Source organism: Fusarium redolens (assembly GCF_020744475.1).
Source record: "Fusarium redolens strain MPI-CAGE-AT-0023 chromosome Unknown BKA55scaffold_1, whole genome shotgun sequence".
NCBI lineage: Eukaryota > Fungi > Ascomycota > Sordariomycetes > Hypocreales > Nectriaceae > Fusarium > Fusarium redolens.
Window position 1 is genome coordinate 2,552,814 of NW_025763664.1, and position 25,343 is coordinate 2,578,156.

The 25,343-nt window shown below is 50.2% G+C and overlaps 10 protein-coding genes across 10 annotated transcripts; 5 read left to right on the forward strand and 5 right to left on the reverse strand.

The window, feature by feature from the left end:
- Positions 1–22: 22 nt before the first annotated feature.
- BKA55DRAFT_549616 (uncharacterized protein) lies at positions 23–1,818 on the forward strand. The gene is made up of 5 exons (XM_046191225.1): positions 23–178; positions 246–344; positions 400–405; positions 462–541; positions 592–1,818. The coding sequence occupies exons 1-5, from the start codon at positions 129–131 to the stop codon at positions 1,662–1,664; spliced, it is 1,308 nt and encodes a 435-aa protein (XP_046056553.1). The 5' UTR covers positions 23–128; the 3' UTR covers positions 1,665–1,818.
- Positions 1,819–3,192, reverse strand: BKA55DRAFT_549619 (DNA-directed RNA polymerase). The gene is made up of 2 exons (XM_046191226.1): positions 3,068–3,192; positions 1,819–3,013 (listed from the first exon to the last, which is right to left on the reverse strand). The coding sequence occupies exons 1-2, from the start codon at positions 3,131–3,133 to the stop codon at positions 1,934–1,936; spliced, it is 1,146 nt and encodes a 381-aa protein (XP_046056554.1). The 5' UTR covers positions 3,134–3,192; the 3' UTR covers positions 1,819–1,933.
- A 1,144-nt stretch (positions 3,193–4,336) lies between these two features.
- On the forward strand, positions 4,337–4,568 carry BKA55DRAFT_682865 (uncharacterized protein; the record flags this gene model as incomplete). The annotated part of the gene is made up of 2 exons (XM_046198418.1): positions 4,337–4,353; positions 4,409–4,568. The coding sequence occupies 2 exons, from the start codon at positions 4,337–4,339 to the stop codon at positions 4,566–4,568; spliced, it is 177 nt and encodes a 58-aa protein (XP_046056555.1).
- A 270-nt stretch (positions 4,569–4,838) lies between these two features.
- Positions 4,839–9,906, reverse strand: BKA55DRAFT_669669 (uncharacterized protein). Its single transcript, XM_046197946.1, has 3 exons — positions 9,485–9,906; positions 8,732–9,386; positions 4,839–8,677 (listed from the first exon to the last, which is right to left on the reverse strand). Exons 1-3 carry the CDS (start codon positions 9,584–9,586, stop codon positions 4,938–4,940), a joined length of 4,497 nt encoding a protein of 1,498 aa, XP_046056556.1. The 5' UTR covers positions 9,587–9,906; the 3' UTR covers positions 4,839–4,937.
- A 3-nt stretch (positions 9,907–9,909) lies between these two features.
- On the forward strand, positions 9,910–11,586 carry BKA55DRAFT_22989 (nucleophile aminohydrolase). The gene is made up of 2 exons (XM_046185265.1): positions 9,910–10,357; positions 10,455–11,586. Exons 1-2 carry the CDS (start codon positions 10,232–10,234, stop codon positions 11,139–11,141), a joined length of 813 nt encoding a protein of 270 aa, XP_046056557.1. The 5' UTR covers positions 9,910–10,231; the 3' UTR covers positions 11,142–11,586.
- A 157-nt stretch (positions 11,587–11,743) lies between these two features.
- On the reverse strand, positions 11,744–14,064 carry BKA55DRAFT_588406 (uncharacterized protein; the record flags this gene model as incomplete). Its single annotated transcript, XM_046194782.1, has 3 exons — positions 11,744–11,852; positions 11,915–12,053; positions 12,105–14,064. 3 exons carry the CDS (start codon positions 14,062–14,064, stop codon positions 11,744–11,746), a joined length of 2,208 nt encoding a protein of 735 aa, XP_046056558.1.
- A 2,247-nt stretch (positions 14,065–16,311) lies between these two features.
- On the forward strand, positions 16,312–16,972 carry BKA55DRAFT_23088 (uncharacterized protein). The gene has a single exon (XM_046185271.1). It carries the CDS (start codon positions 16,424–16,426, stop codon positions 16,811–16,813), a length of 390 nt encoding a protein of 129 aa, XP_046056559.1. The 5' UTR covers positions 16,312–16,423; the 3' UTR covers positions 16,814–16,972.
- Positions 16,973–18,140: 1,168 nt separating this feature from the next.
- On the reverse strand, positions 18,141–19,978 carry BKA55DRAFT_23102 (endoplasmic reticulum vesicle transporter-domain-containing protein). The gene is made up of 3 exons (XM_046185273.1): positions 19,538–19,978; positions 18,512–19,464; positions 18,141–18,454 (listed from the first exon to the last, which is right to left on the reverse strand). Exons 1-3 carry the CDS (start codon positions 19,728–19,730, stop codon positions 18,281–18,283), a joined length of 1,320 nt encoding a protein of 439 aa, XP_046056560.1. The 5' UTR covers positions 19,731–19,978; the 3' UTR covers positions 18,141–18,280.
- A 219-nt stretch (positions 19,979–20,197) lies between these two features.
- Positions 20,198–21,735, forward strand: BKA55DRAFT_549630 (hinge domain of cleavage stimulation factor subunit 2-domain-containing protein). The gene is made up of 3 exons (XM_046191227.1): positions 20,198–20,483; positions 20,544–20,669; positions 20,723–21,735. Exons 1-3 carry the CDS (start codon positions 20,432–20,434, stop codon positions 21,424–21,426), a joined length of 882 nt encoding a protein of 293 aa, XP_046056561.1. The 5' UTR covers positions 20,198–20,431; the 3' UTR covers positions 21,427–21,735.
- Positions 21,736–22,396: 661 nt separating this feature from the next.
- BKA55DRAFT_498529 (uncharacterized protein) lies at positions 22,397–25,005 on the reverse strand (the record flags this gene model as incomplete). Its single annotated transcript, XM_046186565.1, has 3 exons — positions 22,397–22,673; positions 22,722–24,653; positions 24,710–25,005. The coding sequence occupies 3 exons, from the start codon at positions 25,003–25,005 to the stop codon at positions 22,397–22,399; spliced, it is 2,505 nt and encodes an 834-aa protein (XP_046056562.1).
- Between the last annotated feature and the right edge of the window lie 338 nt (positions 25,006–25,343).

The window sequence follows — 25,343 nt, forward strand, 5'->3', positions numbered from 1 at the left end:
TTTCAGAGCTCCTTACCTTAGTAACCAAGCTACGGACCACTCTCTGATCTTACATATCTCCCTACGAACCCGTTCATACATTCATTTGGCTTGTTTTTATTTCTACAAACTCATTGAAGAACGTCAATATGGCTAGTGTGGCTCAGGAAACTGCTGGCGGTTACGAAGACGCGCGATGGTAGGAGACCTTTTAGCTGGGAGCTGTTGGAGCTCGTGAAACCACAAACAACTGACCGCAAGCAAAGGAAATACCTCGACCAAATCCGCCGTAACGCAGGACCATATACCGATCTGGATGCTACCACACCGGAGTTTCTGGCGCAGTTTGAAACGTTCAAAGTTCTGTAAGTGTTGATGTACACAAGTTACATCCTTTGAAAGCCATACTAATTTGTATAGTGTCATGTCAGTCATCTTCCTTCAAAGGCTCGATGTACAGCTCACTAACTGCCATGATACAGCGGCGCGGGAGGCCTAGGGTGTGAAATTCTCAAGAATCTCGCCATGTCGAGATTCAGGAACATCCACGTAATAGACATGGGTTTGTGAATGGTCTTTTCTATTACAGATCGCTGGCTCATCTTGCTCCAGACACCATCGATATTTCCAACCTCAACCGCCAGTTCTTATTCCGAAAAGATGATGTAGGCAAATACAAAGCAGAGGTTGCTGCCAAATTCGTCCAAAAGAGAATCAAAGGCGTCTCCATCACGGCCCACAACAACCGTATCCAGGACTTCGACGAGGAGTTTTACAAGCAGTTCCAGCTTGTGATTTGCGGACTAGACAGCATCGAGGCCCGCCGTTGGATCAACGCCATGCTCGTTTCTATCGCCGAGGAAGCTGAAGACCCTGATGCGATAAAGCCCCTCATTGATGGTGGCACTGAAGGCTTCAAGGGACAGGCGCGAGTCATCCTCCCATCCATGACATCCTGTATTGAGTGCCAGCTGGATATGCACGCCCCGCGCGCCGCTGTTCCTCTGTGTACTATCGCCTCTATCCCGCGACAGCCCGAACACTGTATCGAATGGGCCCACGTTATTGCCTGGGAGCAGGAAAAGCCATTCCCAAAGCTCGATAAGGATGATCCAGAGCATGTTACCTGGCTGTTCCAGAAGGCACTGACTCGTGCGGAAGAGTTTGGCATCCCTGGTGTCACTTATTCGTTAACGCAAGGAACCATCAAGAACATCATTCCGGCGATTGCATCTACCAATGCTATCATCGCCGCTGCATGCTGCAACGAAGCTTTCAAAATTGCTACAACCTCCGCCCCTTGTCTTGGATTCGACACAAACTATATGATGTACTCTGGCAACGATAGCATCTATACATACACCTTCAAACATGAGAAGAAGGACGACTGCCCTGTTTGTGGACGCCAGGCCCGCCCCCTTGAAGTCAATCCCAAGTCCACACTGCAGGAGTTAATCGACTCGTTCGCGATTCGTCCTGAAGCTCAACTGAAGAAGCCATCGATTCGTGCCGAGGGAAAGACTCTATACATGCAATTTCCCCCAGGGCTGGAGGAGCAGACACGTCCGAACCTGAGCAAGACCCTCAGCGAGCTTGGACTCGAAGACGGACAACAGGTCGTTGTCACTGATCCGGCATTCCCCCTCGAGTTCAACTTTTACTTCAAGTTCAAGACAAGTTCCTGATCCTTAATCAAGTGGTCAGTAAAGGGCGTTCGGGCTTTTGGGCATCTTTAGGCGTTGGATTAGTAAATGAGAGGTATATGGTGAGGACGACTTAAAATACTAGAGGAGCATCCTTTTTACGTGGTAGAGAAGAGACGGGTGACGAATATTATGATGTGGTCATGGTATCATTCCTTTTTATCTAACCGTAGAGACCGCAGAAAACAAATCAACCCAAAAATTATGATACTGCGCCGAACAAGCCCAAAATCTCCTTGTGTTGTAGTAGGCTACCTCGCCATGTTGATAACTTGCTGCTCAAGCTTCTTGCACTTGAGCTTGAGGTGCTTAACTGACTCGAGGAAAAGCTCATCGCTGTCCCACTGCCCTGTGCTCTCGATAGAGAAGATGAAATGATCTCGCCTTCGGCCAAGCTTCACCTTACCCTCGAATTCCTTGTGTCGTAGAGCCTCTCGGCTGACAGTATCCTTCATAGCATCAACAACCACGGCCTTGGTCTCGCCCTCCTGGCCCTCATAACCGCTACCAGCTTGAGCAGCTTCCTCGGCCGTGACCTTTTCGAGGCCAATAACACCCTTGGGGAAGCACTTGGCGAACTTTTCGGCATCAGCGCCCAAGATAGGTTTAATAATAGTGATGGTAGGTAGGAGACGGTAGGAGGCTGTCGCGACAGGAGAGAACTTGGCGTGGTCGGATCCAATGCCCTTGTGCATATGCATGGCGAGGTTAATGGTCTGTCGGGGTCGCAGCTTGGCGATCAAGATGTCTGGGTTCGTGGGCGCAATGGCGTCCTCGCCGCTGAAGTACTCGACCTGCTTGCCAGTGGGAACGAAGACGATGTCGCGCGCATAAACGTGGGCGTTATGGTAGGCTTTGAGAGGATCATTCTCACCGGGCGAAGCATCCTCGTTGACGGTGCATGTAACGTTCAGCTCGAGGCGGACCGTGTTCCAGTCGAAGCAGCCGGCATAAGGGTCCTCGCCAGCCTCTGGCTTCTTGTGCCACTTAAGGAAGTTGTGCAGGCCCTCACGACCACCCTTGAAAGGAATGAGTCCAAGACGATGCGCGAGCACCTCATCTTGAATGACAGAAGTGTTGTTCTCGATGTAGACGTTCTCGATAGCGAGGGTGGGGATCTCGGAGAGTAGGATACGTCGAAAAGCGTTTGCGAGCGAAGCGTCGATTCCGACGAGAGAGAAAGAGGCGAGGAACTGATCGTTCTGGTGGAAATTTACGGAAAAGGCATCGCGGAAACGATCGAGCGTAAATGCGAGGTCCTCACCGGGGTGATGGCCTGGGTAATCGGTGGAGGTGATGTTTGTGACGGTTTCCTTGTTGATGCCAACAGTCTGGGCGCTAAAGTTAGGTTATAGTTCATTCAACATTGCTCAATTGACGTTTACCTGGCGATTGGCAATTTCCTCTGCAGTGGGAGCTTTCCTCCACGCAGCCTGCTGTGTGGGTGCCATTGTGGTGATAAGTATTATGTATTTGCAGACTGGTGAGTAGGCGTGGTGATTGTATCAACGTACGTCGGTGATGAGCGAAGCAAACAATAATTTTTTGACGCCCCTCCGAGGTGAAGGTTCGGTGAGTGGAAGGTGAAGAAAGTGGATAAGCCAAGGTGAGAAATTAGTGGGCCCCGGTTGGAGAACGCTGTCCGGCGCAAATTGCCCCACTCGTCTCCGAGACCGCCGACCGTGCCCGACCCATGCTTCGGTGGGTGTCGGCTTCAGACCACGGGCCCCACTCACGATGAACCGGAGCTTGGGCTGTAAAGCTGCAGGTACGTACCTGAGATGAGAACATGGTCTGATAAAAGTGACAATGTCAGTCGAGGTGGCTTTGCACGAGGACAGCATGCGTTGGATTCTTTCATGAGGGAGGATATTGCAATTGTTATTGAGAGCATGTAAATAATTATGAGCCTTATCTCATAAAACTTGAATGTTGGTCTGATATTGAGCGACTTCGGATCACTTGCGCCACATCAACCAGATATAGGCCCTTGAAAGCTCGCTTACACGACGAATCTCTCGACAAGTCCTTTTTGCCTCTCATCTAGGATGCCGAGATTGTGCCCCTGCTACTCCGTAGTCGGGAAGCGTTCATAGAGCAGACATATTCACCGGGCCGGCCTCTCGCCATATCAGCACACCCAATCAGTCGTCGCCCATCGCCAGATTCACATTCCCATCCCATCCTATAGTAAGATCCCCTAGGGAATTAGCTGCAACGCACTTCGTCCTCCTCGTTCCAGGGGTCACGCGCACGCTCTTCCCCCACTGAGAGATCCCATCACTTCCCTGTCCGGGCAATCCGTACGACGTCAGTATTGCGCCCATGTCCTCCAGTTAAACTCAAAGTCCTTGGCGAATCCCTGCTCTATTCTCAAAGTTGATGCCGGTCACACGTGCAATTCAGAGGTCCTACCAGTCAGTCACCAGAGCACAACCGGTCCGGCCAAGCAATCGTTTGTAATGCAATGTATGTAAGTTGGTTTGATCAGAGAGGATATCGGCTATATAATACTCGTTAGCTTCCCATCTTTTCTCCAATCCATCATTAGTACCATCATCACAAAGCAAGCAATTAGCTTTTAAGAAATACACTAAAGCACTATCAACAACATCTACCACTTACACACGACAACATCTCAACAACCTTTCAAGATGCTCTCCTTCGTCAAGTACGTCGATCCAATCCCCGATCAACGCTTCCCTCAGCTAACAACGGCCTCTCAGCTACACTCCTCGACCTCACCCCGAGCACAAGAACAAGGAACATTGCCGGGTTCACTCTAACCCATCCAACATTCCTCGCGATATCTCCAACAAGACTCCAGCCACAGATCCCAAGTCTGCCATCCCACGATCTGCCGCTCCTCCGGCTCCCGCAGCCTGAGAGAGTTGACCACCAGCTCAATGCTAGCAAGCATATGTCTTCATGAAATTCAACGTTTGAGGATACCCGAGGAGTAAAATGGTGTTTTGTTTGGGAAATCGATTGGTCGTAATAGGGAGGATAAAATGGGTTAATTGAGTTGCAATTCCGAATCCTTCTCACAATGAAACTAGATATAGGGTACTGTCATATCAAAAAGGGAATATCTATCGCGGAGAAAAAATACATTAGCTATCCGGGTAGCTGGTATGACCAATTGATACACTATTTAAAATCTAAGATACAGTTGCTTGGTTGCTTCATGCCCTATTCACCCCCATGTTCTGTCTTGTTTCGCCGTGATAATATCCATCCCGTCGTTGTCCTTGATTACTCGATATCCTCCATATTCCAAACACTGACACCTCTCTTCTCGACGCTGCTCTTCAGCTTGCCCAGTACGGCTTGCCGACGCGTTCTCTTTTCCATTAAATCGCCCTTCTCCTCTCGACTGAAGCCACTAAGTTTCTTGCGTGGGGGAGTAGCTCGCACAGATGCACCCAGAGACATGCTGCCCGCAAAACTATGGCGCAGATTTCTAACGGGAGTTCCTTCGGGGGAGAACATGATGCTCCTCCTTCCCTGTGGTGTCGCCATAGGAGACCCTTCTCGGCTTGTGGAGTTGAGGTTGACCTTGCGCAGCTGGTTTTCGAGAACGTCAATATCTCCGCTGCGCTTCTCAACCATCGCCGTCATCTTTCCAATGGTACGTATGACCGCCTCAACCGTAGGAATGGTTGCCTTGCCCTTGCCTGAAGCGCCAGAGGCGGACGCAATTTTTGTCTTGAGCAGCGTTAACGCTTCTTCTGCATCAGCCAAGAGCTTCGAGAACTTGGCGAACTCGCGTCGCAGTTCGTTCTGTTGTGTTGCTTGCTCTGCACTCAGAGGCATAGATCGTGTTACTTCGGCCTGGTCAGGGTCGGTTCTGATCATGAGGATTTGTTTCAAGTCCTCCTGCTTAGCTCGAAGGCGGTGCATATCTCTGGTGAGTTCGTGACAGGCATCGAGTTTAGCGTCCAAGTCACGAACCCGCCCGTCCTCAAGATCATTGTACAAATCATTGTCCAAGATGTTCCCCAACTCATCAATCTCGCAAAGAACCCAATCTTCGGGGTCGTCAAGATCCTCTTTACTACGTCCGCCTTGCTTGCAATTCTCTGTGTGGCCCTTGATGAATGACTTGACAGTTCGCGCATTGAGACCAAGTGTATCAATCATGGAGTTGATATCACGGTAGACTGCTTCAACTTGGCTTGGGATGCTTTCCTTAGCAGGCGGAGCGACGTTTGAATGGGCAATGAACTCATCCAGGGTCAGGCTTCCTTCCACTTCTGATGCCAGAAGCTTCTGAACCTCGTCATCATCTTCATCAACCAATGGCTGGGTTTCAGCAGCCTCCTGCTTGGCCTTGAATTTACGATGCTGGGCCACAAATGGGTCTTCTGACGAGCCAGCGTCTCTGCTGGTTATCGAAGCACCCATCTGAGACTGCCTATGTCCGAGGAGGTGCGAAGCGATTCCTGGGGCACTCACAGATCTCATGTTCTCTGACCTGAGGACCCTGTTCGGCACTGCACCTCGAACCGGGCTTGGGGAGCGGGGGCTGGTTGCGTTAGGTCGTGGGAATACCGGGGCATTGCGACTAAGTTCTCCAAACAAAGGTCGTGAGCCTTCTTGGTTTGTTTGGGGGCTTCCGAGAGCACGCCCGCCGGGTCCACCAAATGAGCTTTGAGGAGTATACCCTGGAGTGAGGTTGCTGACTGTAGGGCTCAGATCCTTGGCAACGTCGACGCCACTGCCCTCAGACCCATCATCCTCTTCCTCTCCTTCCCCTCCCTCATCGTCTTCCTCGTCGTCCTCGTCTTCGTCATCCAGATCATCACTATCATCTGAAGGCGGTCCGGCGACGGCGGGGAAAAGGCTCGAGGGTGCCTTCGGAGTACCATCTGGTTTGTCAAAAACAGATCTTGGTTTTGTAGGAATGGTTGGTTCAGGTGGCAAAGGGGCATCATAGACAGCCGTCTCCTTGTCTGTAGGTTTGGGTACGTTAACAAAGTCTGGCGGTAATGGAGTATCAGAGGCCTCAGCTGCCTTGACAGCAGACGAGGAAGATTTAGGTTTGGGAATGAAGTCTGGCGGCAGAGGAGCGGCTTCAGTCTTGGATGCCGCTGATGAGGAAGATGATTCACCAACAGCGAGGCTGGTCTTGCTGACCGTATCCGGAGGCAGCGGGGCGTCATCTTCTTCGACCTTGATTTTAGGGTTCTCGGCCTCAGGGCTCTTAGCCTTAGATGGCTCCGACTTCTGTCCAAAGATTCCTGTGTAACCGCTTGGCTTCTGTTGTCCTCCGAAGATACTGGCCTTTGGCGTGTTCTGCTGCGATCCGAAAAGGGTTCCACCAGCCTTGGGTGTCGCAGAGGTTGAACTGAACAGCCCCCCGCTTGGCTTAGGGGTACTCGAGGCAGATCCAAAAAGACCGCCGCTGGGTTTCGGTGTCTCCGACTTGTTTCCAAAAAGCCCACTACCAGTAGAGCCAAACTTCGATGGTTGTCCAAAGGTTGATGTCTGGGGGGCAGGCGATGTTGCAAAACCAAACTTAGATGGCGCAGGAGTTGTAGTTGGTGTTGTAGACTCAGGGCTTTGTTGTACAGGGAATAGTGAGTCCTTGGTTTTTGCTTGGGGTGTCTCCTCCGTTGCTCCAGCGGTGTCCATTTCCTCATCCCTGGGTGTTGGCGTCGTAATTTCGGGTTTGTTAGTCGCATCGGTGAGGGCTGATCCAAAGTTGCTACCGAACAGAGAACCGCTGGGTTTAGCTGCGTCATCCTTGGCAGATCCATCAGGCTTGAAGGAACTTTGGAGCTTGAAAGGGGTAGATCCGAAAGGACTGCCAGAAGATTGTTCAGATTTGGCCGGGAAAGCTGTCTCGGTATTTGAGGTGGATCCGAAAGGACTACCAGCGGGTTGACTACCGCTGCCAAATACGCTACCACTATTATTGTTATTCACAGAAGCAAAGCCACTCTTACTGGCAAAGCCAGCAAAGCCCCCTGATGCAGGAGCACCCGATGTAGAACTGGACGCCGCCTTGCCGAAGGGACTTGTATTGCTGTTGTTTGCGAAACTCGAAAATCCTGACTGACCAAAAGCAGGAGTTGCAGCAGCAGCTCCACCTGATGCTGATGCCCAAGGAGAGCTCTTCGCACCAAGCTGGGACGATTGCCCAAAGCCGATAGAGCTGGGCTTGCCGAATGCCGGAGCAGAGGTGGCTGCAGTATTGCTGAAGCCACTTGAACCAAACACGGCGCCCCCTGTGCTAGGGGCAGCAGAACCGGTGTTGGCACCACCCCATGGAGATGACTTTTGTCCAAGCTGCGAAGCTGAGCCAAACGCGGATGGGGTAGGATTGGAGAAAGGTGATGCCGAAGCTGCAGGAGCGGCTTGGGTTGTTGGAGCTGGTGCTGGCGCTGAAGTGGCCTCAACCGCAGCCAAGTGAGGATAAGAGGTACCCTGTCTGATAGAGTCGTTATAGACTACCCACCAAGCGCATAGAACACCCTCATGTGTGAGTGCCCAAAACCCAGGTAGTGGACTTGGCGATTCTTCTAGTTCAACGTCCGATGGAATAGGCTTGTATACCTTGTCCTTGCCGGAAAGATCGAGAGCTACACCGATCGGAGTGGAATCATCCATGGAGTCAGTCATTGGTAATGTTGGTCTCTTGGTATCGTCCAAGAACTCTGTCGTCGTGAATACCCCAGTGATAGCATCTGCAGGCTTGTCTGTAGCCAAAGGTGTCTTGGAACGGCTTAAGACACCCATTTCCGAGGCTGCGGTAGATGCGACAATGAGCATATCTTGGAGAGCTGGTGGAAAGTCTCGGAGTCGCAGAATCGAGTGATGTGGTGTCTTGTCTGATCCAAAAGGCTCGACAGGGTCGGTAAGCTTCTGAAAGCTGAAGGATGATGGTGGTTGGCGCGTAATGATATGGTAGATAGAGGTCGGTGGTGATTCATTATTTGAAGTATGGATGGACAAGAACAGGTGATTCTCGAGCCAGGTAAGAGATGATACTGAGATGCTGTTAGCTAAACTCAAAATCAAACCGAGAACCTCCAGTTACGTACCATGAAAGTCACCCATGTTGGGCGGCTTAGGGATCTCTCCTTTCCCTTCGCCTTCTGGAGTCATCTGAAAAATTGTGCCATCACCCAGACCAGCGCATAGCTGCTTGCCCTTGGAGCTCCAGCTAACACAGCTAACTTGGTTTTTGAGAACGCTGCTAATTTGTCGTTCTTTCAGGTTTGCCATGTGCAAGTTACCGTTGTTCATTACGATAGCGCAAAGCTCTGCCTTCTCTGGTGTAGGATTCGGGATCATGGCTCTTAGCGTTTCACCGTTCGTCGATAGCTCGAAAGCCGAGTTTGTTGATCCCGATAACAGACTCTGAACTTCATAGACAGCCAAGCCGCCGCCAGATTCTGCTGAAAGGATCAGATAGTTTTCATCTGCAGTAAATGATAGTTGCGAAACTCGCATCGGCATGGGGATCTTGAGCTGAGGCTCGAACCCGCGAATATCTGAGTCGCCATCTTTAGGTTTTTCGAAAGCTTTTCGCACCGATTCGGTTGTGGCGATGACGACTTGGTCGGGTCCAGCAGCAGCGACAAGACCTTTGCGCGAAGCGACGCTGAGAAGCGACGCGGTAGAAGATGGAAGAGATGACCACGCGGACGTAAGGCGAACCTTGGCGTCGCCAGCGATAGAGAGAAAACCGAGGTCCTGTACAGATTGGCAGTGGTTAGCATCACGCTCAAGTCAACAAAACAAACAAGACAGTACGAAACGAAAGTATCAAGGTCGAAGAATAGTGCACTCACCTCTGTCTGAATTGTTTCCAGATCAGGGCCTGTAGTCAGTCCTCCTGCTCCTGCCGTACTCCCGAGCATGGCGTTTCCTGAATTGCCAAAGCTAAAAGCCATGACTGTAGCAGAGTAGCCGGCCTTGGAGAGAGGACCTGAAGTTCATAAATTTGCCTTCAGCATAGGAGTGGGCTGGGGCGACCGGGGGGAGCTTTGGCCCAGGCAGTGGTAGGCTGGGGGACGTGCTTGAACAGATCGTGATTGGCCGATTGATGCGCCCAGAGACTATCGATCGTAGAAGTTAGAAATTCAGTTGGTGATGATACCTCTAATGGTTGGGGATGCTCTGAGTTTGGATGAGATACAAAGCTTTGTATTAAGGTCGAAACTGCCCGACTAACTCATTGACTTTGATAGTTCACTTGCCAAACTCCTTCTCACGTGTTAACTTGTTTGAGCCACTGGTTACTGCTCCAGCGTGGACTGCCTGTCGTGCCTGTTAGGTTCAACCAATCAGAGCGCGCCGCTGTATGCTGCTGTAGGTGCTCAGTGAAGCTCAACTGCTGGAGGCAGCTTTTAGCCTCGTCATCAGCTCTGCCTTGTTAACCTCAACTCGCCTCGCAATTGCAACGACCAGCAACATCCCCATCGCAAAAGACACCCCGGGCGACTTTACCATTTCTCACGACACCGCACCATCCAACAGGCACTCGGGCAAATCAGCCATCTTGATATTTTCAATCTGGGAATCATAGGTCCTTCAAAATGCCTGGCTTCGACTTCTCAAACTACAACCGCAATGCGGCTCTCCACGCCCGAGGAGTGCCTCTTCCCAAGGCTACCAGCACTGGAACGACTATTGTTGGATGCATATTTGATGGTGGTGTTGTGGTAAGTGATACCTTTCTGTCTCGATCGCCGGTCTCGGGACATTGAATGGAGCTACCGCTATCCCACCAAGAGCTCAGTATTGACACCCTTGCCATAGATTGCTGCCGATACTCGAGCCACATCCGGTCCCATTGTCGCCGACAAGAATTGCGAGAAGCTTCACTACATCTCCCCCCAAATTTGGTGCGCTGGCGCCGGTACCGCCGCTGACACAGAGTTCACCACCGCCCTCATCTCTTCTCAACTCGAGCTGCACTCCCTATCCACAGGTCGCAAGCCCCGCGTCGTCACCTGCATGACTCTCCTCAAGCAGCACCTCTTCCGCTACCAGGGCCACATCGGTGCCTACCTAGTCGTTGCTGGCGTCGACCCTACTGGCACCCACCTATTCACTGTCCACGCTCACGGCAGCACAGATAAGCTTCCCTATGTTACCATGGGCAGTGGTAGCTTGGCAGCTATGAGTGTCTTTGAGACGCAGTGGAAGCCCGATCTTAACCAGGAGGAAGCCGTTAAGTTGGCAAGCGACGCCATTCTTGCTGGTGTCTGGAACGATCTGGGCTCGGGTTCAAACGTAGACGTGGCTATCATCACCAAGGACAAGACAACACTCAAGAGAAACTACATCAAGCCTAACGAGAAGGAACCCAAGCTTCAGAGTTACCGTTTCCCCAAGGGCACGACGGCGGTGCTGAACGAGAAGATCATCAAGAGGGACGAGATCAAGCGGTACATTAGCGTGGAAGACGTACCCGTGGTGGAGAAGATGGATGTTGACAGCTAAGTAGAGATCCTATTGGAACGTTAGATGAGGTAGACCACGGCATGTAACAACACGCAACCCCGGTACACTGTACACTGGGTCACTGAAACAGGCCTTTATCTGTGGCAGGCAGAGTTGTGACTGATGATGCCAGTACGGCTCAATACAATATTTCGAATGCGATTAATTTAACAAAAAAAAAAAAAAGGAGGGCTTTATGCTTGACTTGGGTGCCTCTGCTTTCTGCTAGTCCTTGGATACGAGATGCAATCTTCAAGGACCTATTGAATAGAACAGACAACCATCGTACTACAATTCAAGTACTGGTATCCTTGCTGTGCCTGAATTAGGCATAATAATTCATATTACCCTTTCATCGGGGTATATGCTCACTAAAAATCCTCATCTAGAATTTGATGCTGAACACGGAACTGAATCTAGTTCCTTAACCTGGCCCAGGACCAGCCCTGAGCAGTCGTTACAGGGAGCACAAGAATATTCCTCCTAAACCCCATGAAATCCCCCGAATGCAATGGAAAACCAGTCAAAACTCCGATTAAAATGGGTATGTCGAAGATGTCATCATTATCATAGTAGGCGTGTCACTGAAGCGGCTCGTGAGCTCACTTCAGTCCAAACATGGTTCTGGTTCGAGATTTGCTGCGGGCCTTCTTTTTATCTTTCTTGGACGCGTTTGACTCGCCGTCGTCATCGTATTTGGCCTTGTGAATCCTGTTCAAGGTCAGTGAGCACGAGCGTGGATTTTAGGTTATGCTCTGGATGTCGAGACTTACCAGCTGTTCCCAACCATGCTCATACCCTTGGCTTCAGCCATGCGATAGAATTTGGCGCTCTTCTTCAGGTTCTTCTTACATCCAATACCCTGCGCATAGCAAAAGCCAGCTTCAGCCAGCGCATCGACATCACCCCAGTCTAAAGTCTTGGTTAGCAATTGGCATTAAATGGTTCATCTGGGAGACTTACTACCGGCGATCTCGAAGCACCGGAGAGCCAGTGACTTGTCCTGCTCAATACCCCAGCCATTCATGTGACTCACTCCCAATTCGTAAATGCTCAGAGCAAATTGGGCTTTTCGAGTTCTTCGTTCCACGACGTCGACATGCTTGCCCTCCTTTACATGACTCTCATCATCCGCGATCTCGACACTAGCGCATTCCGCGGCCTTTCTGAGCCATTCCACACCCTCTTTCTGATTCGCACGCATACCCCAACCATGACGGCAGGCAAGCGCATAGAGAAGCATAGCGGTCGGGTCGCCCAGACGTGCTGCATATCTGAGATGGTATGTCGATTCTTTCAGATCGCCACTTTCATGACATGCGATACCCTTCGCTAAATGTTCCTCTGCACTCATTTCCGAGGCTGTAGGTGCTGTCGAGCGAGCGGTTGGGGGTGGTTTGATTGTGCTTGCTGTGTCACTGGTGGCTATTGATACAGGCGTTCTACCTCGACCTCTAGGTACATCCTCTGAAGCACGCGGCTCCTCGGCTGATGGTCTGCTTGCAGTTGGAGATAGCTGGGGCATAGGTGGCGGTGTCGTTTCAGATTGAACCTTTCTCAGCTCGATTGATGCCTTCGGCATTGAGCTGCCTGATGCCAGGGAATCGTCTGGAACGGTATTGGCGGAAGAGCTCGTAGGTCGAGTCGGAGGTGATGGTGGAGGGGCATTCTCAAATCGATGGACGTCGCTTGGGGGCACCATGGGTTGTTCCCAATGGAAGGAAGCCTGTGGATTGTTTTCATCCGGTTCTGCACGTTGAATGGCCTTGCCTCTCGGAAGTGAGAATTTGGAATAGATGTAGGATGGTGCACCCTTATCACGGTCTTCGGCCTGTTGCTCAAGGAATGCCTCGCTATGCATGCTCACTGGTGTATGAGCCGACTCATCAGCCAAAATGAACGAAGGCTGGCTATCAGAGGAAGCTTGTCTCAAGGGTGGCTCCATACCAGGTGTGCCAGACCTGCTCATAGGTCTTGAAAAGTTGAATGACGGTCGAGGAAGCGCAGAGGATTCGGAGCCAATGGATGGCGATCGTCGGTAAGAGCCCACGGCAGGGGAGGTCATTGCACTTGCAGAAGATAGCTTCCGTGGAGGCAGTGAGTGAAACGAAGCCGCCATGCCACTAGAGCAATCCTCGTCGGTAGGCAGTGCGGGAGATGAGACATTGCTGGGTGTACGTCGTCTTTGATGAAATGAGGTCAGAGGTGGTGCCAGTCCAAGTTCATCAAATGAATGCTTGGGTTTTTCTGGTGAACCAGTGACTGATTCGCTAATCGAGCCGCTTGGTCGTCGGGCAGAAAGTAATGAGGCAGCATCCTCTTTCCGAGACGGAGATGATTCAATTCGCTTGTCAAACTGGGACTGCGTATCACTATGTAACGGCGAGGGCGATCGTTCCCTCCTGGCGCCGAAAAATGAGCCTGTCTCATCGATGTGATCCAACACCCGTCCTCTAGACGGAGCTCGGGGAGGTACTGCGGGTACCTCTTCATCGGGAGTTGGCGGTATTCGGCTCATTCGTGGATGCATAGATACAGGGCGCTCAGCGTCATCGCTAAAGGCATCCTCCACCTCTGTCCTTACCGCAAGACCAGAACTAGGGCGCAGAGGAGGGTGGTCACCGGCTTCGGAGCCTGAATCTTGTGACAACGAACGAAAGTACTCAGAGCGTCCCTGAACAATTAATGGACTCTCGACAGTTAGAGGAGGAAGGCGACTCATTCGGTTGCCCTCTTTGGCGCTTTCTTGTAATTGCCTTGCGAGTAGGCGACTCTGCATAGCGAAAGCGTCCAAGGGGGACAGCTCAGGAGGAACTTCGCCAGCAACATGGAGGCGAGGTGAGCGCAAGGGTTTAGAGACTGTAGAAAGGTTGGAGTTCGAAGAATCCGATCGCAAATCCAGTAGAGACGGACGTGACGACATGATGGTCGCTTTAGAGTAAAAGTTTAGCTATGGAGGCGTGTTTCCATGCAGGCCAGGAACTTGAGAAGCCAAGATGCACTGCAGATGCGAAAACAAGACGGCAGTCGTTTCGGTATAGTTCCAGTGCACTCGAAATTTGCACAGCCAGGGGAGGTCCAAGGATTGCTGCGCTGAGTGTATGTAAAAGTGAACAAGTTGTCGCGAATCTCTATGAATCGAAGAAGCGATTGTCTAAGCCAGTATCTTGGGTGGGAACATAAATTACAGTGCAAAAAGAGGCCTGCTGTCGATCTCGGCGGAAGAAAGCAAATAATGTGTGATGGTTAACAGACGTCAAGAATGACGGCGAGTCGAGGGCGAGAGGTAGTAGCCAAGGAGGGATCGGCGTCGGAGAGTGATCTTGCGCGGGCCGCGCTATGCGAATTGTGATACGGAGATGGTTGCTGGAACAAAGTTGAAACGAGCAAAGAGCCAGAAGACCAGATGGAAGTCGTCGGTTGGAAAGAGACGCGATATGAGGTCGGCGATAATGCGACGCGGTGCCGTGGCGTATATTCAGGGTACTGTGCTATTCGGCTTCAATTGGCGTTGTTGATGATTCCCGTGGGGTGACGGACGACGCTGAATGACGTTGATCTATGTAGGCTTGAAAATCGAAAGAGCAAAGCCACAAACAGAGTCTGAATGAAAACAAAACAAGACTTGGAAAAAAGAGCGGCGAGTGCGTATACGTGAATAACAATTCAAACAATACGTATGTATGTAGTAGCGAACAATGGCGGCGTCACAGGGCTAAGTTGTCTTGGACGAGAGGTATGTACAGTACCACGGTGGTGTAAAGTTGGGTGGGAGGTAGTGGAGGTTTAAGGTGAAGGGGCCTGAGAGCTACTAATCTACCCGAGCTAATGTCCTAATTAAAGTACGATACCGGAAAGGCATCCATTAGCTGCCCCTCATGGAAGTAGAGGAACGGTACATGACCATCCATAGCCTGGCCCCCAAGCACCAAGACAAGGCACTAATTTACGTTCCCTGTGCAGCTTTGTTAGGCATTGGTTGTAGTGCATAGGCAGTCAGGATTGATGGAAGAAAGGGTGGAGAGATAGAATGCCTGGATGGATCAAGGATGGAAACCCGTCCCTTTTTTGATGGATCCATCCAGAAGAAGGTGGAGAGAGTCAGAGGTCCAAGGTCCAAGGGAAGCAAGAGGCGTTGGGCTGTGCGACACTCCAAAAGACATAATTACTGAATTAGGAACAAAGCACTGCAGCCAGATGTTGGGCGTTGTGAGACTATGAGGTCTGGTTTGTGAAGATATGAGGGCATTGAGTTGCACAATGTGAAGCCTTGTGCAAGGCTCATCCACATAGGTAGATGACCCCTTAAACTACCTGCAGATACCACACCACACCCATGCTTCTTCAACACGATCCAATCTGATCTCACGGGATGAATCTACTGTATATCTCGCTCGTAAAGCCCAGAGCAAAGCCCCTCCCTCTCGCCACTTGATAAGGAAGCCTTAGCCTGTCTGGCCTCTGCTCGAGACAGTTGTCTCCTCAGCCGCAATATCGTATCAATTGTCTAAAGTTTCAAATACGAGCACTCTTGATGGCACCATGACACTGATCTGATATTCTCCCCGCTTTATTAACGTACACAGCTCAATTCCTCCGAAACTAAACTGTCCCGAGACGGGCCACCTCATGACCAAAAGGGGCGTTCACTATTGACTCTGTGTCCACAACTAGTAGGCAAGCCTATCTCGAATTGAATAATGCTTCATCTTCGTCTTGACGGGAACGAACCCACCCAAGACGGAGACACGACCTCTTCAAGGTAGGTAAAATACACCAACAAGGGATGGTCCTTGTTTGCGTTGAAGAGTCCGGTAAATTAGACAGATGCTGCCTTGCTGTACTCGGAAAGGCAGCCATTAAGTCTCATACTAAGGTTGTCCACATGCATCTTTAATCTCGCTGCTTTCGAGGAAACGACCAGCAACCGTGGTAACACAACAGCAATGATGATAATATAGTTGCACAAGTAGAGAATGTATAGTATACTGCCAGACTGTGTCTTTGATAGAGCATGTGTCTGGTTAGATAAACGCAATGTCCCTAGCGTCTAACAAAGTCCGTTGCCGATTACCTTATTTATTGCTTTATCTTCACCTCTCAAGGTCTCAAAACAACAAGACAAAAAGCCATTGCTAGAAGCAATGCAACAATGAGACACCAGCCAGGGGCTGGCTTCTAAGACCCCACCAGCTTCAAGCCGCTTCCGGGTTCTGGTGCCAACCAGGGACCAATTCTGTTGCAGCCACAACGCTAGGTCTGGGGTACTTGTTCATTTGTGCATGAGGCGTGCTCTAGTTGAACAAGCTTCATATTTCATCGTAATCTTACGTCCTGTCCATACAGATGTTACGGATTATGATCCCCTCGCTCTCCATCAACGACGACAATATCAAGCCAACAACCCCATTGACACATCCTCCAATACGCTAGGCACTGGCGATGTCATCCCAAGTCATCCTCAGCCTCACAGACTCCCAGTAGAAACACATCAAAGACCTTTTAGTGTAATGCTGGGTCGACCGCGCCTCTTCATTGCCCCCTTTGCATTGCGATCCCATAAACTAAATAAACCAGGATTTCTTTACCGAATGCTCTATTTCCTCCCTATGACCCATTTGAAATGGTCTAGACGACGATTGTTGTCCATCCAAAATGGATCCAGATTCTAGAGACGAGAGTCGACGACTCTGATGACTCGTTAATAAGCCTCCACTTTTTCGTACCTGGGCACGAGTATTTATTTCTCCGCCACGGGTGTTTTTTTTTTTTAGCAACCCATGTGTGGCGCTAATGAAGCAACTCGGCAAACCAGGACTGGACTGGTATCAAGGCAAATTGCACGCGTGTTCTTCCAGTCTTTATCTTACATGAATCAAGCCTCAATCTCAATCAATATCAGTAAACTAGCATCAGACGCGTATTGAGATGAGGCGTACGCAAATACATAATAATTTAAACTCCACCCGGCGGGCTCTGGCTGGATCGAGATGTCACAATCGAGTCATCTGCGCATCACGAACCTTTCTGCAGAGAACATCCATGCAAGGGCATTTGCAGTGACGCAGGAAGCTAACAGTGGAATCGTATCACACCTCGATTCTCGTTGCTGCATGTGGCTACCGTTTCACCACTGTCATGACTGCTCGCATCAGTATTTATGTATAGTGGTATCGGGTTTCATAACTGTACTAACCTCGAGACTAACCTCGAGAGGCTCAATTGTGAGACGATATGTCGTTATAAACAGGCCCAAGCCATACGAAGTTGACTTCATTTGAGATTGAGTTTTCGAGATGATCACCTGTGCTAAACTAGAGAACCAATCAATGCATTGATACTCTCTGCAGCCCTTTGAACTAGTCAAGCTGGCGTTTTGAGCGTTATATCATCGTATAACGTCCACATGTAAGTGGCCAGAGCATCTCGTATCTCATTTGCTATAATTCTGCTTCTTTGCATCGAACACCAAACCAGACACTCCCTTCAGGATCATCATTCGCCTCTCTGACTGCCGCTTCTCGCTACAGCGACATCATGGATCCCTGGCTGAGTCTTTGCGTTAGATAAAGCAGCAAACCATTAGCGAAAACCATTCGCTTCATATGCTTACGCACAGTCATCTCTATCTTGTCACTAATCTCCGTGCTCATCATTCTTGTCAGGTACAAACTCAGCAAAGATCGACTCCATGGGTACGGTTTCCACGATCCCCCGGTAGTAAAGTCAAAGACAAGCTCAAGATATTTCCACACTCCCCCATGTTCCATGCTTGTGAGTTTGCAGATCTCAATCAATCCTCCCTTGTAGTGGCCGTTGAAACTAGGGATAGAAGCGAGTTTCCTTTTTAGCCGCCTCATGAGACATCCTTAGGTTCAACACACGTCAAAACATTCTTCAAATGACAACAATCGACTTTTCGTGCATGAATCTCAAGTATATTCAATTCGCAGTCTCATGTTCTTTACAGTGCTGCTCAAATCACAACTATCCCAGAACGCCTACCCGCCAACGCATATAGCAGTGGACTTTTGCAATATCTACATACAACTGCTCCCACCAATGGACACCTTCGTCAAAGCCCATCCGTCAAACCAAGCCCCTCTCGCATTGTAGACATAAACGGGCTAATTTTCCGTTCACTGGTCCTTGGTCCGCATCTTCTTGATACGGGCCGCACCCTCAAACAGTCCTCGATCCACAGCAGCAGCAACAGTCAGGGTTCCACCAACGATGGCGCAAAGTCCGGCCAGGAAACCACTGAAAGTCTTGGCCTTCTCCTCACGGTTAACGACCTTCATGGGCGAGATATCCTAGTTGGATGTTAGCTTCAGAAAATGTATATGGAAAGTCAGTATATATGTACTTACGTAGGAAAAGAAAACGCCAGGAATACCACCACTGGTGTGCTGGCGCTCTGCGTGACCCTCAGCGGCATCGTTACCACCCGCCAGACTTCTCTTATGACTAGTCACAGAGTACTGGTGAGTCTCAACGCTGCCGTCTTCAGAGTAACCATAGGCTCCGAGGCCAGCGTTGTCATCCTGCAAAAGACCAGCAATCTTAATACCCTTGCTATCCCAGCCAAGAGGAAGGTAGGAGGTAGGCACAATCTTGACAAAGTACATAAAGTTGAAGTTGGGGTCGTGAATCTCCTGGCGCGTGTTGTCGAGAGGGTTCTGGTGGTGGTTGGTCCAAAGCGAACTCTTGGTGCCAACCTTCTTGGCAATGTTGTCGGGCAGTTGAGGTCCAAAGCGGAGAGAGTGAATATAGTGAGTGAAGTCGTGCGATTTGCCCTTGGGGACATCCCAGTAGTTCTTCAAGTCATGGACGTGCATGTTGCCACTGCTAAAGCTTCGGCCGGGAGCAAAGTGGAAGTTACCAATGACCTTGTTCACACGCAGACCACCCTCGATACGGCACCCCTCCTCGCGCTGCGCATCCAACTTCTCGCCATAGTGTTCTCTCTCGCACTGCTCAACGCCCTCGCCACGACCAAAGGCCCATGAGGACTGTGCATAGGCCTCACGAACTTCGTCGCAAGTCTGACAGCACCCGGGCTTTCGACCATTGGCAGGAGGCTGGGCACCGTAACAGCCACCACAGTATGAGGGATCGAGATGGTCAGCGGACTCGTCGTGGAGCGCAAGAGACTTGGAATCGATAACGGCACCGCCTTGATTAGCAGGCTGGAGGCGGACCTTGTTCACTCCGTGCATGACTCCGTGTTGCTGTTCGCCAGATACATCCATAACGTCCAGAGTCAAGAGCTCGCAGGGCATCTTGGGGAATGTGATATTTAAGTGAATCTCCATGCGCTCTCCTGTAAGACACAGCATGTCAGTATTCGACCAGAAGTTGCGCATTATTCCCAGCAATAGCAAAGGCTTTCCTACCTCTTCCCTTGTCCACAATCAGTTCCGGGTGTATGTCAATGCGTCGATATTCTGCCCATTCACCCCATGACAGGAACAAGACCACTAGTAGCGACACGATAGTGACGATACCACCACTTGTCGTTCGAATTCTTGCCTCATCGACCGTCTTGGTAAAGGCATCGAGCCTTGTGAATCTCGATTTCGGAGGCATGATGATCTACTTGCGACAAAGAAATTCAGTGCAGTTGTAAGTCGAGGGTATCCGTGGGTGAGGCGCCAATCAAAAAGGAGAGGGTTGACGGCGAAATAGAGCAACGGGAATGTAACAAAAGAATCAGCTATCAATAAGGAGAGGCAGCATTGATTGGAGTTTCTCTCTATTGATTGCGGATCTGCACCTGGCACTCGAGAACCCGGACAATTCAAAGAAAAAGAAACACCAAGCAAATGCGAGAACAGAATTACAGTACAAGTTGTCCAGTCGTTTCCCCAAATCCAAAAAGGCCACCTTTTTCCAACTGCGGCTGACGTCCTCTTCTAAAACGTAGCTCGGGGGGCGCTTTGCAGGGTCTAGTATTCTCTATTTGCGCACTAAGCCAGGGCGGGTTTGACTCGGGGCTTATGGGGCCTGTAAGTTTGGGACAGAGACCCAGCTGACTCTGTGTTTTGAATGGCCAACAGATCGTCTCCACCGAAGCTCGTTGCCCATCAGCCTAACCATTGTTCATTGGCAAGGCTGAGAAATTCAATAACTTCTTCCAGACTTTGACATTGCATTACATCTTGGGCCATCTCTTCTTGTCTTCGCCTTGTGACATATAAGACTTGACCTTGGCCAGAATTTCTGGTTCTTTGACTCTTATATCCCCCCCCCCCTTCTTCCAAATACACTCGCATCACTGAAACTTCAACATGTCGACAAGACCACCCTCTCGCGTCGTCTTTGTCGGCAATATTCCCTATGGTGAGACCACAGTTGCCATAATTGGTAGTCGCATCGCATCGCATCTGACTTTTCTTCCAGGCTTGACCGAAGAGCAAATCACCGACATTTTCAGCAGCGCAGGCAAAGTCGAGCGATTCCGTCTTGTGTATGATCCCGAGACTGGACGACCTAAAGGATTCGGGTTCGCAGACTATCCAGATACCGGTACGGATGATAGCAGCCCTCAAAAACCTGTTCTCTCTGACACAATAATATAGACTCTGCCTCTTCCGCTGTGCGCAACCTGAACGATTTCGAGATCATGGGCCGAAAGCTTCGCGTCGATTTTAGTAACGACCAAAAGAGTAGCGATGACGACAAGGACCCAGGCATATCTAATTACAACCCACACGTCTCCAATGGCGCAGTTCCCAGCTACAGTGCTCAGCCAAGCACTCTTCCTCCTTTACCTGCCGGAAAGGAGCTTCCTCACGGTGTCTCTTGCGCCGACGCCATTTCGCGAACGCTCGAAACCCTTCCTCCTCCTCAGCTCCTCGATATTCTCTCGCAGATGAAGACTCTTGCGAGTAGCGAACCGCAGCGCGCTACCGAACTCCTCCAACAAGCGCCGCAGCTGGCCTACGCCGTGTTCCAGGCTCTTCTCCTCATGGGGCTCGTTTCTCCCGAAGCCATCCAGTCTGTTGTCGAGCCTGGTGCTCCCCCCGCCGCGTTCCCTCCTGCGCCCATGCCTGGCTTTTCTGGTGCAACTAACACTCCTCCTGTTGCTGCCATGCCTTATCAGGCACCACCTCAGCCCTATGCTGCTCCTCCTGTCGCCGCCCCCGCACCAGCTGCGCAGGATCCTGATGCCTTGATGCGTGCAGTTATGGAGCTTCCTCAGTCACAGATTGACATGCTCCCTGAGGCGGAGAGGCAACAAATCTTGGCTCTCCGTGCTACATTTGCTGGACAGCGGCGATAGACTCATGTCCCCTCGAGCACGTTCTATGCGTCATCGGGAACTTCACAGATCATTACACATTAGCAAACATGTCAACGGCGCGTCATATCCTGGCTAAGGTCGGCATTTGGGTGTATAAGGCGTTAGGGCGTAGACTCAGTTATGAATTTATTGTTGGGGGGGAAGCCATTACTGGGCAATAAACCGGAAAGCAATGCAACACCTGCAATGTACTAGGCGTGTAAATCTAGAAGCACGATAAATCAAATTATAACTCTCCGCACTTGGTTCTTAGACGTAGCATTCTCAATAGTAGCTTTTGGTCTCGATGCTGTGAGGACAAATGCTGTTCCAGATCGTGGCTCAAGTATAGGGTGGGCCGCTTCACAGGTTGGTCCAGCTCAATAATTCATGCTGGTTGAATACCATTAATTTGGCAACTCACGAATGATATTTGTAAATTGAACAGACTATGGGGACTTTAGGTACTAAATAAAGACTACCTCACTAGTAGGACAAGAGAAAACTCCATAGCTTCTGAAACGATATGGGTTGAATAGGTATGGATTGAGATAATCACCAAGCACAGACAGAGTTCAACATATGTTCGTTGTGGAAACCGAATAACCCAGGAAATTGGACAGACCCTTTAATATCGTAATAACCATTCGAGAGAAGCATGCAAGTATGCTAACAGTGGTTCATAACAATTTTGTGTAATCTCTAACCACAAACACCGCCTATAGAACAAAAACTTCCTAGCAGTCCCACCATTTCTAACAGCCCAAAGGTATACGTTTTCGCAGAAAAGCGAGTCCCAAATATACAGCCATTTTCCAAAACAACTCTCCAAACACCAATATGACAAAGAGAACAAAGCAGCTGTGGCAAGTTGGCTGTGTGCCTTGCCATGTGCCGCGGATCAGATTGCGCAAAAAAACACCAATGTCTAACCCTTATAGCTAGTCGTATGCAGTAAGAGGTTGTTGTTTTAAACAATGTTATACACTCTCTTGGCGATCATATAGCATGCCAGGCCGAAGAACAACAGGCCAGCAGTAATCCAAAAGAACCACGTAAGGTCTCCTTCGTATTCCTGGCCTGGCACCCATACGTTCATACCCCAAAGACCCGTGATGATGTTCATAGGGAGCACAATCGTACCAAGAACAGTAAGCTTGCCGAGAACATCTGCCGTCTGTTCTTGACGCTCGTTCATCCGTATGTTGATCTGCGCGAGGTAGTTACCGTGAGACCGAGCCAGTATCCTGTACATATTAGCAAACTGTAGCTCCAGTCGTAGAGAGAAATCTTACTTTTCATAGTGGCCAAGGTTAGCTGTCATCGTGACAATATGATCTTGAATGTCACCGAGATACAGACCAATCTCAGACCGTGGCGCAACTTCCCACCGCTCATTGCAACGCTTAGCAAATCCCTTAATGACATCTGCCTTGTTACCCAACAACCTGTATAGACTCATAACTCGCTTTCTGCAATCTCCCACTCGCCGAAGCATATCCGTGCTTGGATCTGAGTTTGTAAGTGCATCGTCATTCTTGGAAGAAGTCTCATTAAGTCGCTTGTCGGCAGATGAATGCAGCTTTAGGATAGCGTCATCGATCTCGTCAACCTCGTCCTCGATATTCTGTATCAAGGGAGCAAACACGTCGGTGATGTCGTCAATAATAGCGTATGAAATCCAATCTGAAGAAAGAATGAGGTAGTCCTTCAGTTGCCGAATTCTGCGTCGGACATTGGCCGGGTGAGGTGTCTTCGAGAAGTGGAAACTGAGAACGCCTTCGCGAAATACCACGACATACATATCCACCGGCTCAAGAAAGTTATCGCTGTTGTTGTCTTGATCGAACGACCGATAGTTAACAAAATAATAATGTCGGAAGAGCTCGACCTTCTCGCGAGCCTCCTGAAGCATAATATCCTCTGCGGTAAGTGGGTGAATGCCAAAAGCTTTAGATATGACCTTCATCTCAGGCTCAGTTGGGCAGAGGACATCAAGCCACCAGACTGGTCGTTCTCCGTACCTGACAGCCCTTTCCTTTGGTTCGCCTGCAGTGTTTTGAGAGACGTGAGCACTTTCATCGGTAGACTTCCGTCCAGTAGGTGTAGCACGACCAGATTCACTTCTTGAAGCAACATGCGCGAGAGGATCCTTGAGCGGCGATGTAGTTCCTTCGCGCAAGTCGTGGTGATCTTGAACTGTCGATAGTGATGGTTGGCGCGTGTGAACTTTAGAGTTGCCCTCTGTTGTAGCGGTACTGTGATGGCGCAAGCCCATTGGAAGCGCTGTAGGTTCCATGTCGTCTTCATCTGATTCATCATCTGAGAGCACCCGAGGATCTGGAACAAAAAGTTCCCGGAAACCACCACCAGGCTGGACCAGCTCAGAAATAGTCTGACTATGAATTGTGCTCTGGAACTCCTCGTTGAAATATGTGAAACGATATGGAGACTCCTCGTCCGTCTGATACCATCCCTTGCGCACAGGGCGCAAGCGGCCATTGATGAGTTGCGGTTCTGTGATCCTCTTTACACGGCGCTCTTCCGTTCGGTCCTCCTTTTCCATGTGACTCCACTCCTCCAGTACAGATAAATCAGGCCATTGACCACGGCGGCGGCGCGTTCGATATTGGCGGTGTTCATGAGCCTGCGATTGTGTATCGTCGTCTCCGAGCTCCGACATACCAGGAGCCGGAAAGCAAACGTCCTGCTCAGCTCCGGTTGCCATACGCCGACCCATATCAGGGCGATTGTCACCCATGCCCTCCATGTCGGAGAGGATGTCGATGTCACCCATTATGCGGTGCGGAGAGTCGTCGCGACTTGCCCCAAGCTCATCCCGAATCATAACATCCCCTAAACTTAGTTCTATACGGTCAGCTGTACCAAAAGTGGGCGAGCCTGGCATGGATGGAGGGGCGTTGACATCGTAGTTATCTCTTGCGCCAGAAGAAGTTCCTAGGCGCGTCGTTGAAGATTTGATAGACGCGCGACGACTTCTCGTTTGGTTTGATCTTGCCTCACTTGCGCCGTAACCAGAAACCACTGATTCGCCGAGCAATGGTGCGTTTTCGTCCCACGGTGTGTGATCAGGATGCTCTTCCTCGGTGGAGACAGCTGGTATCGATCGTAGACGGTTGCTGGCTGAACCTGAGAAAGGTGAGACTGGTATGCCACTTGCAGCTGGCGTCGTTGATGCTCGACGGGGACGCAATGGTTGATGGTCACTAAAGGTTTTGTTAGGAGATTGCCCTCAAGATTCGTCCCGATCGATCTAGCTCACCGATGATCCAACAATGCTTCACTGTCTATGCTGGTATTGCTCAAGTTGGCTCTCGGAAGATTGAAGAACCCTTCTCCCGTTGCTTCACGATCTTCATCGTGTTCATCATCATCCAATGCCGCAAAACTCTTTCTGCGCGTTCGCTTCTTCCTACCACCGCGATGACCCTTCCTCTTCCTAGCCTTGGATGCGTTGGAGTTATTTGACGACTCAGGAGCCTGGAGTTGATTGGAGGTCGAAGCAGGAGGAGTCGCTTTGCTAGTGCTTGCCAGGTCGGCAAAACGATTGCTCGACATCGCGAATACCTTCAATGCGCGAACGAGCGTCTGTGAGACGGATAAAAAGAGAAGAAAGGTGGTGAGGAGGAGAGGAAGACCACCAACGTCAGTGGAATTTCTCGCTCGGAGCTGCAAATGAAGAGGTAATGATGTCAGGTATCAAAGGTTGACAGGGATGTATTTAGTGTAGTTTCCACTAAGAGACAACCTTGAAATAGTGGAGGCCAAGATCAGGGCCCAAGAATCACCTTATTTTTTAGAGTTAAGATATACGCGTTTTTTTCCAATGAACCTTTTTATCGTGTCAACTTTCTCCTGTTATAATATTATTTGTGGTAAACGGCCGATGGCCACAA

Bases quoted from the DNA above. Each gene is read 5' to 3' on its own strand.
- BKA55DRAFT_549616 (XM_046191225.1), top strand. From the start codon at position 129: ATGGCTAGTGTGGCTCAGGAAACTGCTGGCGGTTACGAAGACGCGCGA. The intron at 179-245 runs GTAGGAGACCTT...CCGCAAGCAAAG, and splicing joins GGTTACGAAGACGCGCGATG to GAAATACCTCGACCAAATCC. The intron at 542-591 runs GTTTGTGAATGG...ATCTTGCTCCAG, and splicing joins CATCCACGTAATAGACATGG to ACACCATCGATATTTCCAAC.
- BKA55DRAFT_23088 (XM_046185271.1), top strand. From the start codon at position 16,424: ATGAGGCGTGCTCTAGTTGAACAAGCTTCATATTTCATCGTAATCTTA.
- BKA55DRAFT_549630 (XM_046191227.1), top strand. From the start codon at position 20,432: ATGTCGACAAGACCACCCTCTCGCGTCGTCTTTGTCGGCAATATTCCC. The intron at 20,484-20,543 runs GTGAGACCACAG...CTTTTCTTCCAG, and splicing joins TGTCGGCAATATTCCCTATG to GCTTGACCGAAGAGCAAATC. The intron at 20,670-20,722 runs GTACGGATGATA...ACAATAATATAG, and splicing joins CGCAGACTATCCAGATACCG to ACTCTGCCTCTTCCGCTGTG.
- BKA55DRAFT_22989 (XM_046185265.1), top strand. From the start codon at position 10,232: ATGCCTGGCTTCGACTTCTCAAACTACAACCGCAATGCGGCTCTCCAC. The intron at 10,358-10,454 runs GTAAGTGATACC...CCCTTGCCATAG, and splicing joins TATTTGATGGTGGTGTTGTG to ATTGCTGCCGATACTCGAGC.
- BKA55DRAFT_669669 (XM_046197946.1), bottom strand. From the start codon at position 9,586: ATGGCTTTTAGCTTTGGCAATTCAGGAAACGCCATGCTCGGGAGTACG. The intron at 9,387-9,484 runs GTGAGTGCACTA...CAATCTGTACAG, and splicing joins TGGAAACAATTCAGACAGAG to GACCTCGGTTTTCTCTCTAT. The intron at 8,678-8,731 runs GTACGTAACTGG...ACAGCATCTCAG, and splicing joins CAACATGGGTGACTTTCATG to TATCATCTCTTACCTGGCTC.
- BKA55DRAFT_23102 (XM_046185273.1), bottom strand. From the start codon at position 19,730: ATGCCTCCGAAATCGAGATTCACAAGGCTCGATGCCTTTACCAAGACG. The intron at 19,465-19,537 runs GTAGGAAAGCCT...TGTGTCTTACAG, and splicing joins GATTGTGGACAAGGGAAGAG to GAGAGCGCATGGAGATTCAC. The intron at 18,455-18,511 runs GTAAGTACATAT...ACATCCAACTAG, and splicing joins CTGGCGTTTTCTTTTCCTAC to GATATCTCGCCCATGAAGGT.
- BKA55DRAFT_549619 (XM_046191226.1), bottom strand. From the start codon at position 3,133: ATGGCACCCACACAGCAGGCTGCGTGGAGGAAAGCTCCCACTGCAGAG. The intron at 3,014-3,067 runs GTAAACGTCAAT...TTTAGCGCCCAG, and splicing joins AGGAAATTGCCAATCGCCAG to ACTGTTGGCATCAACAAGGA.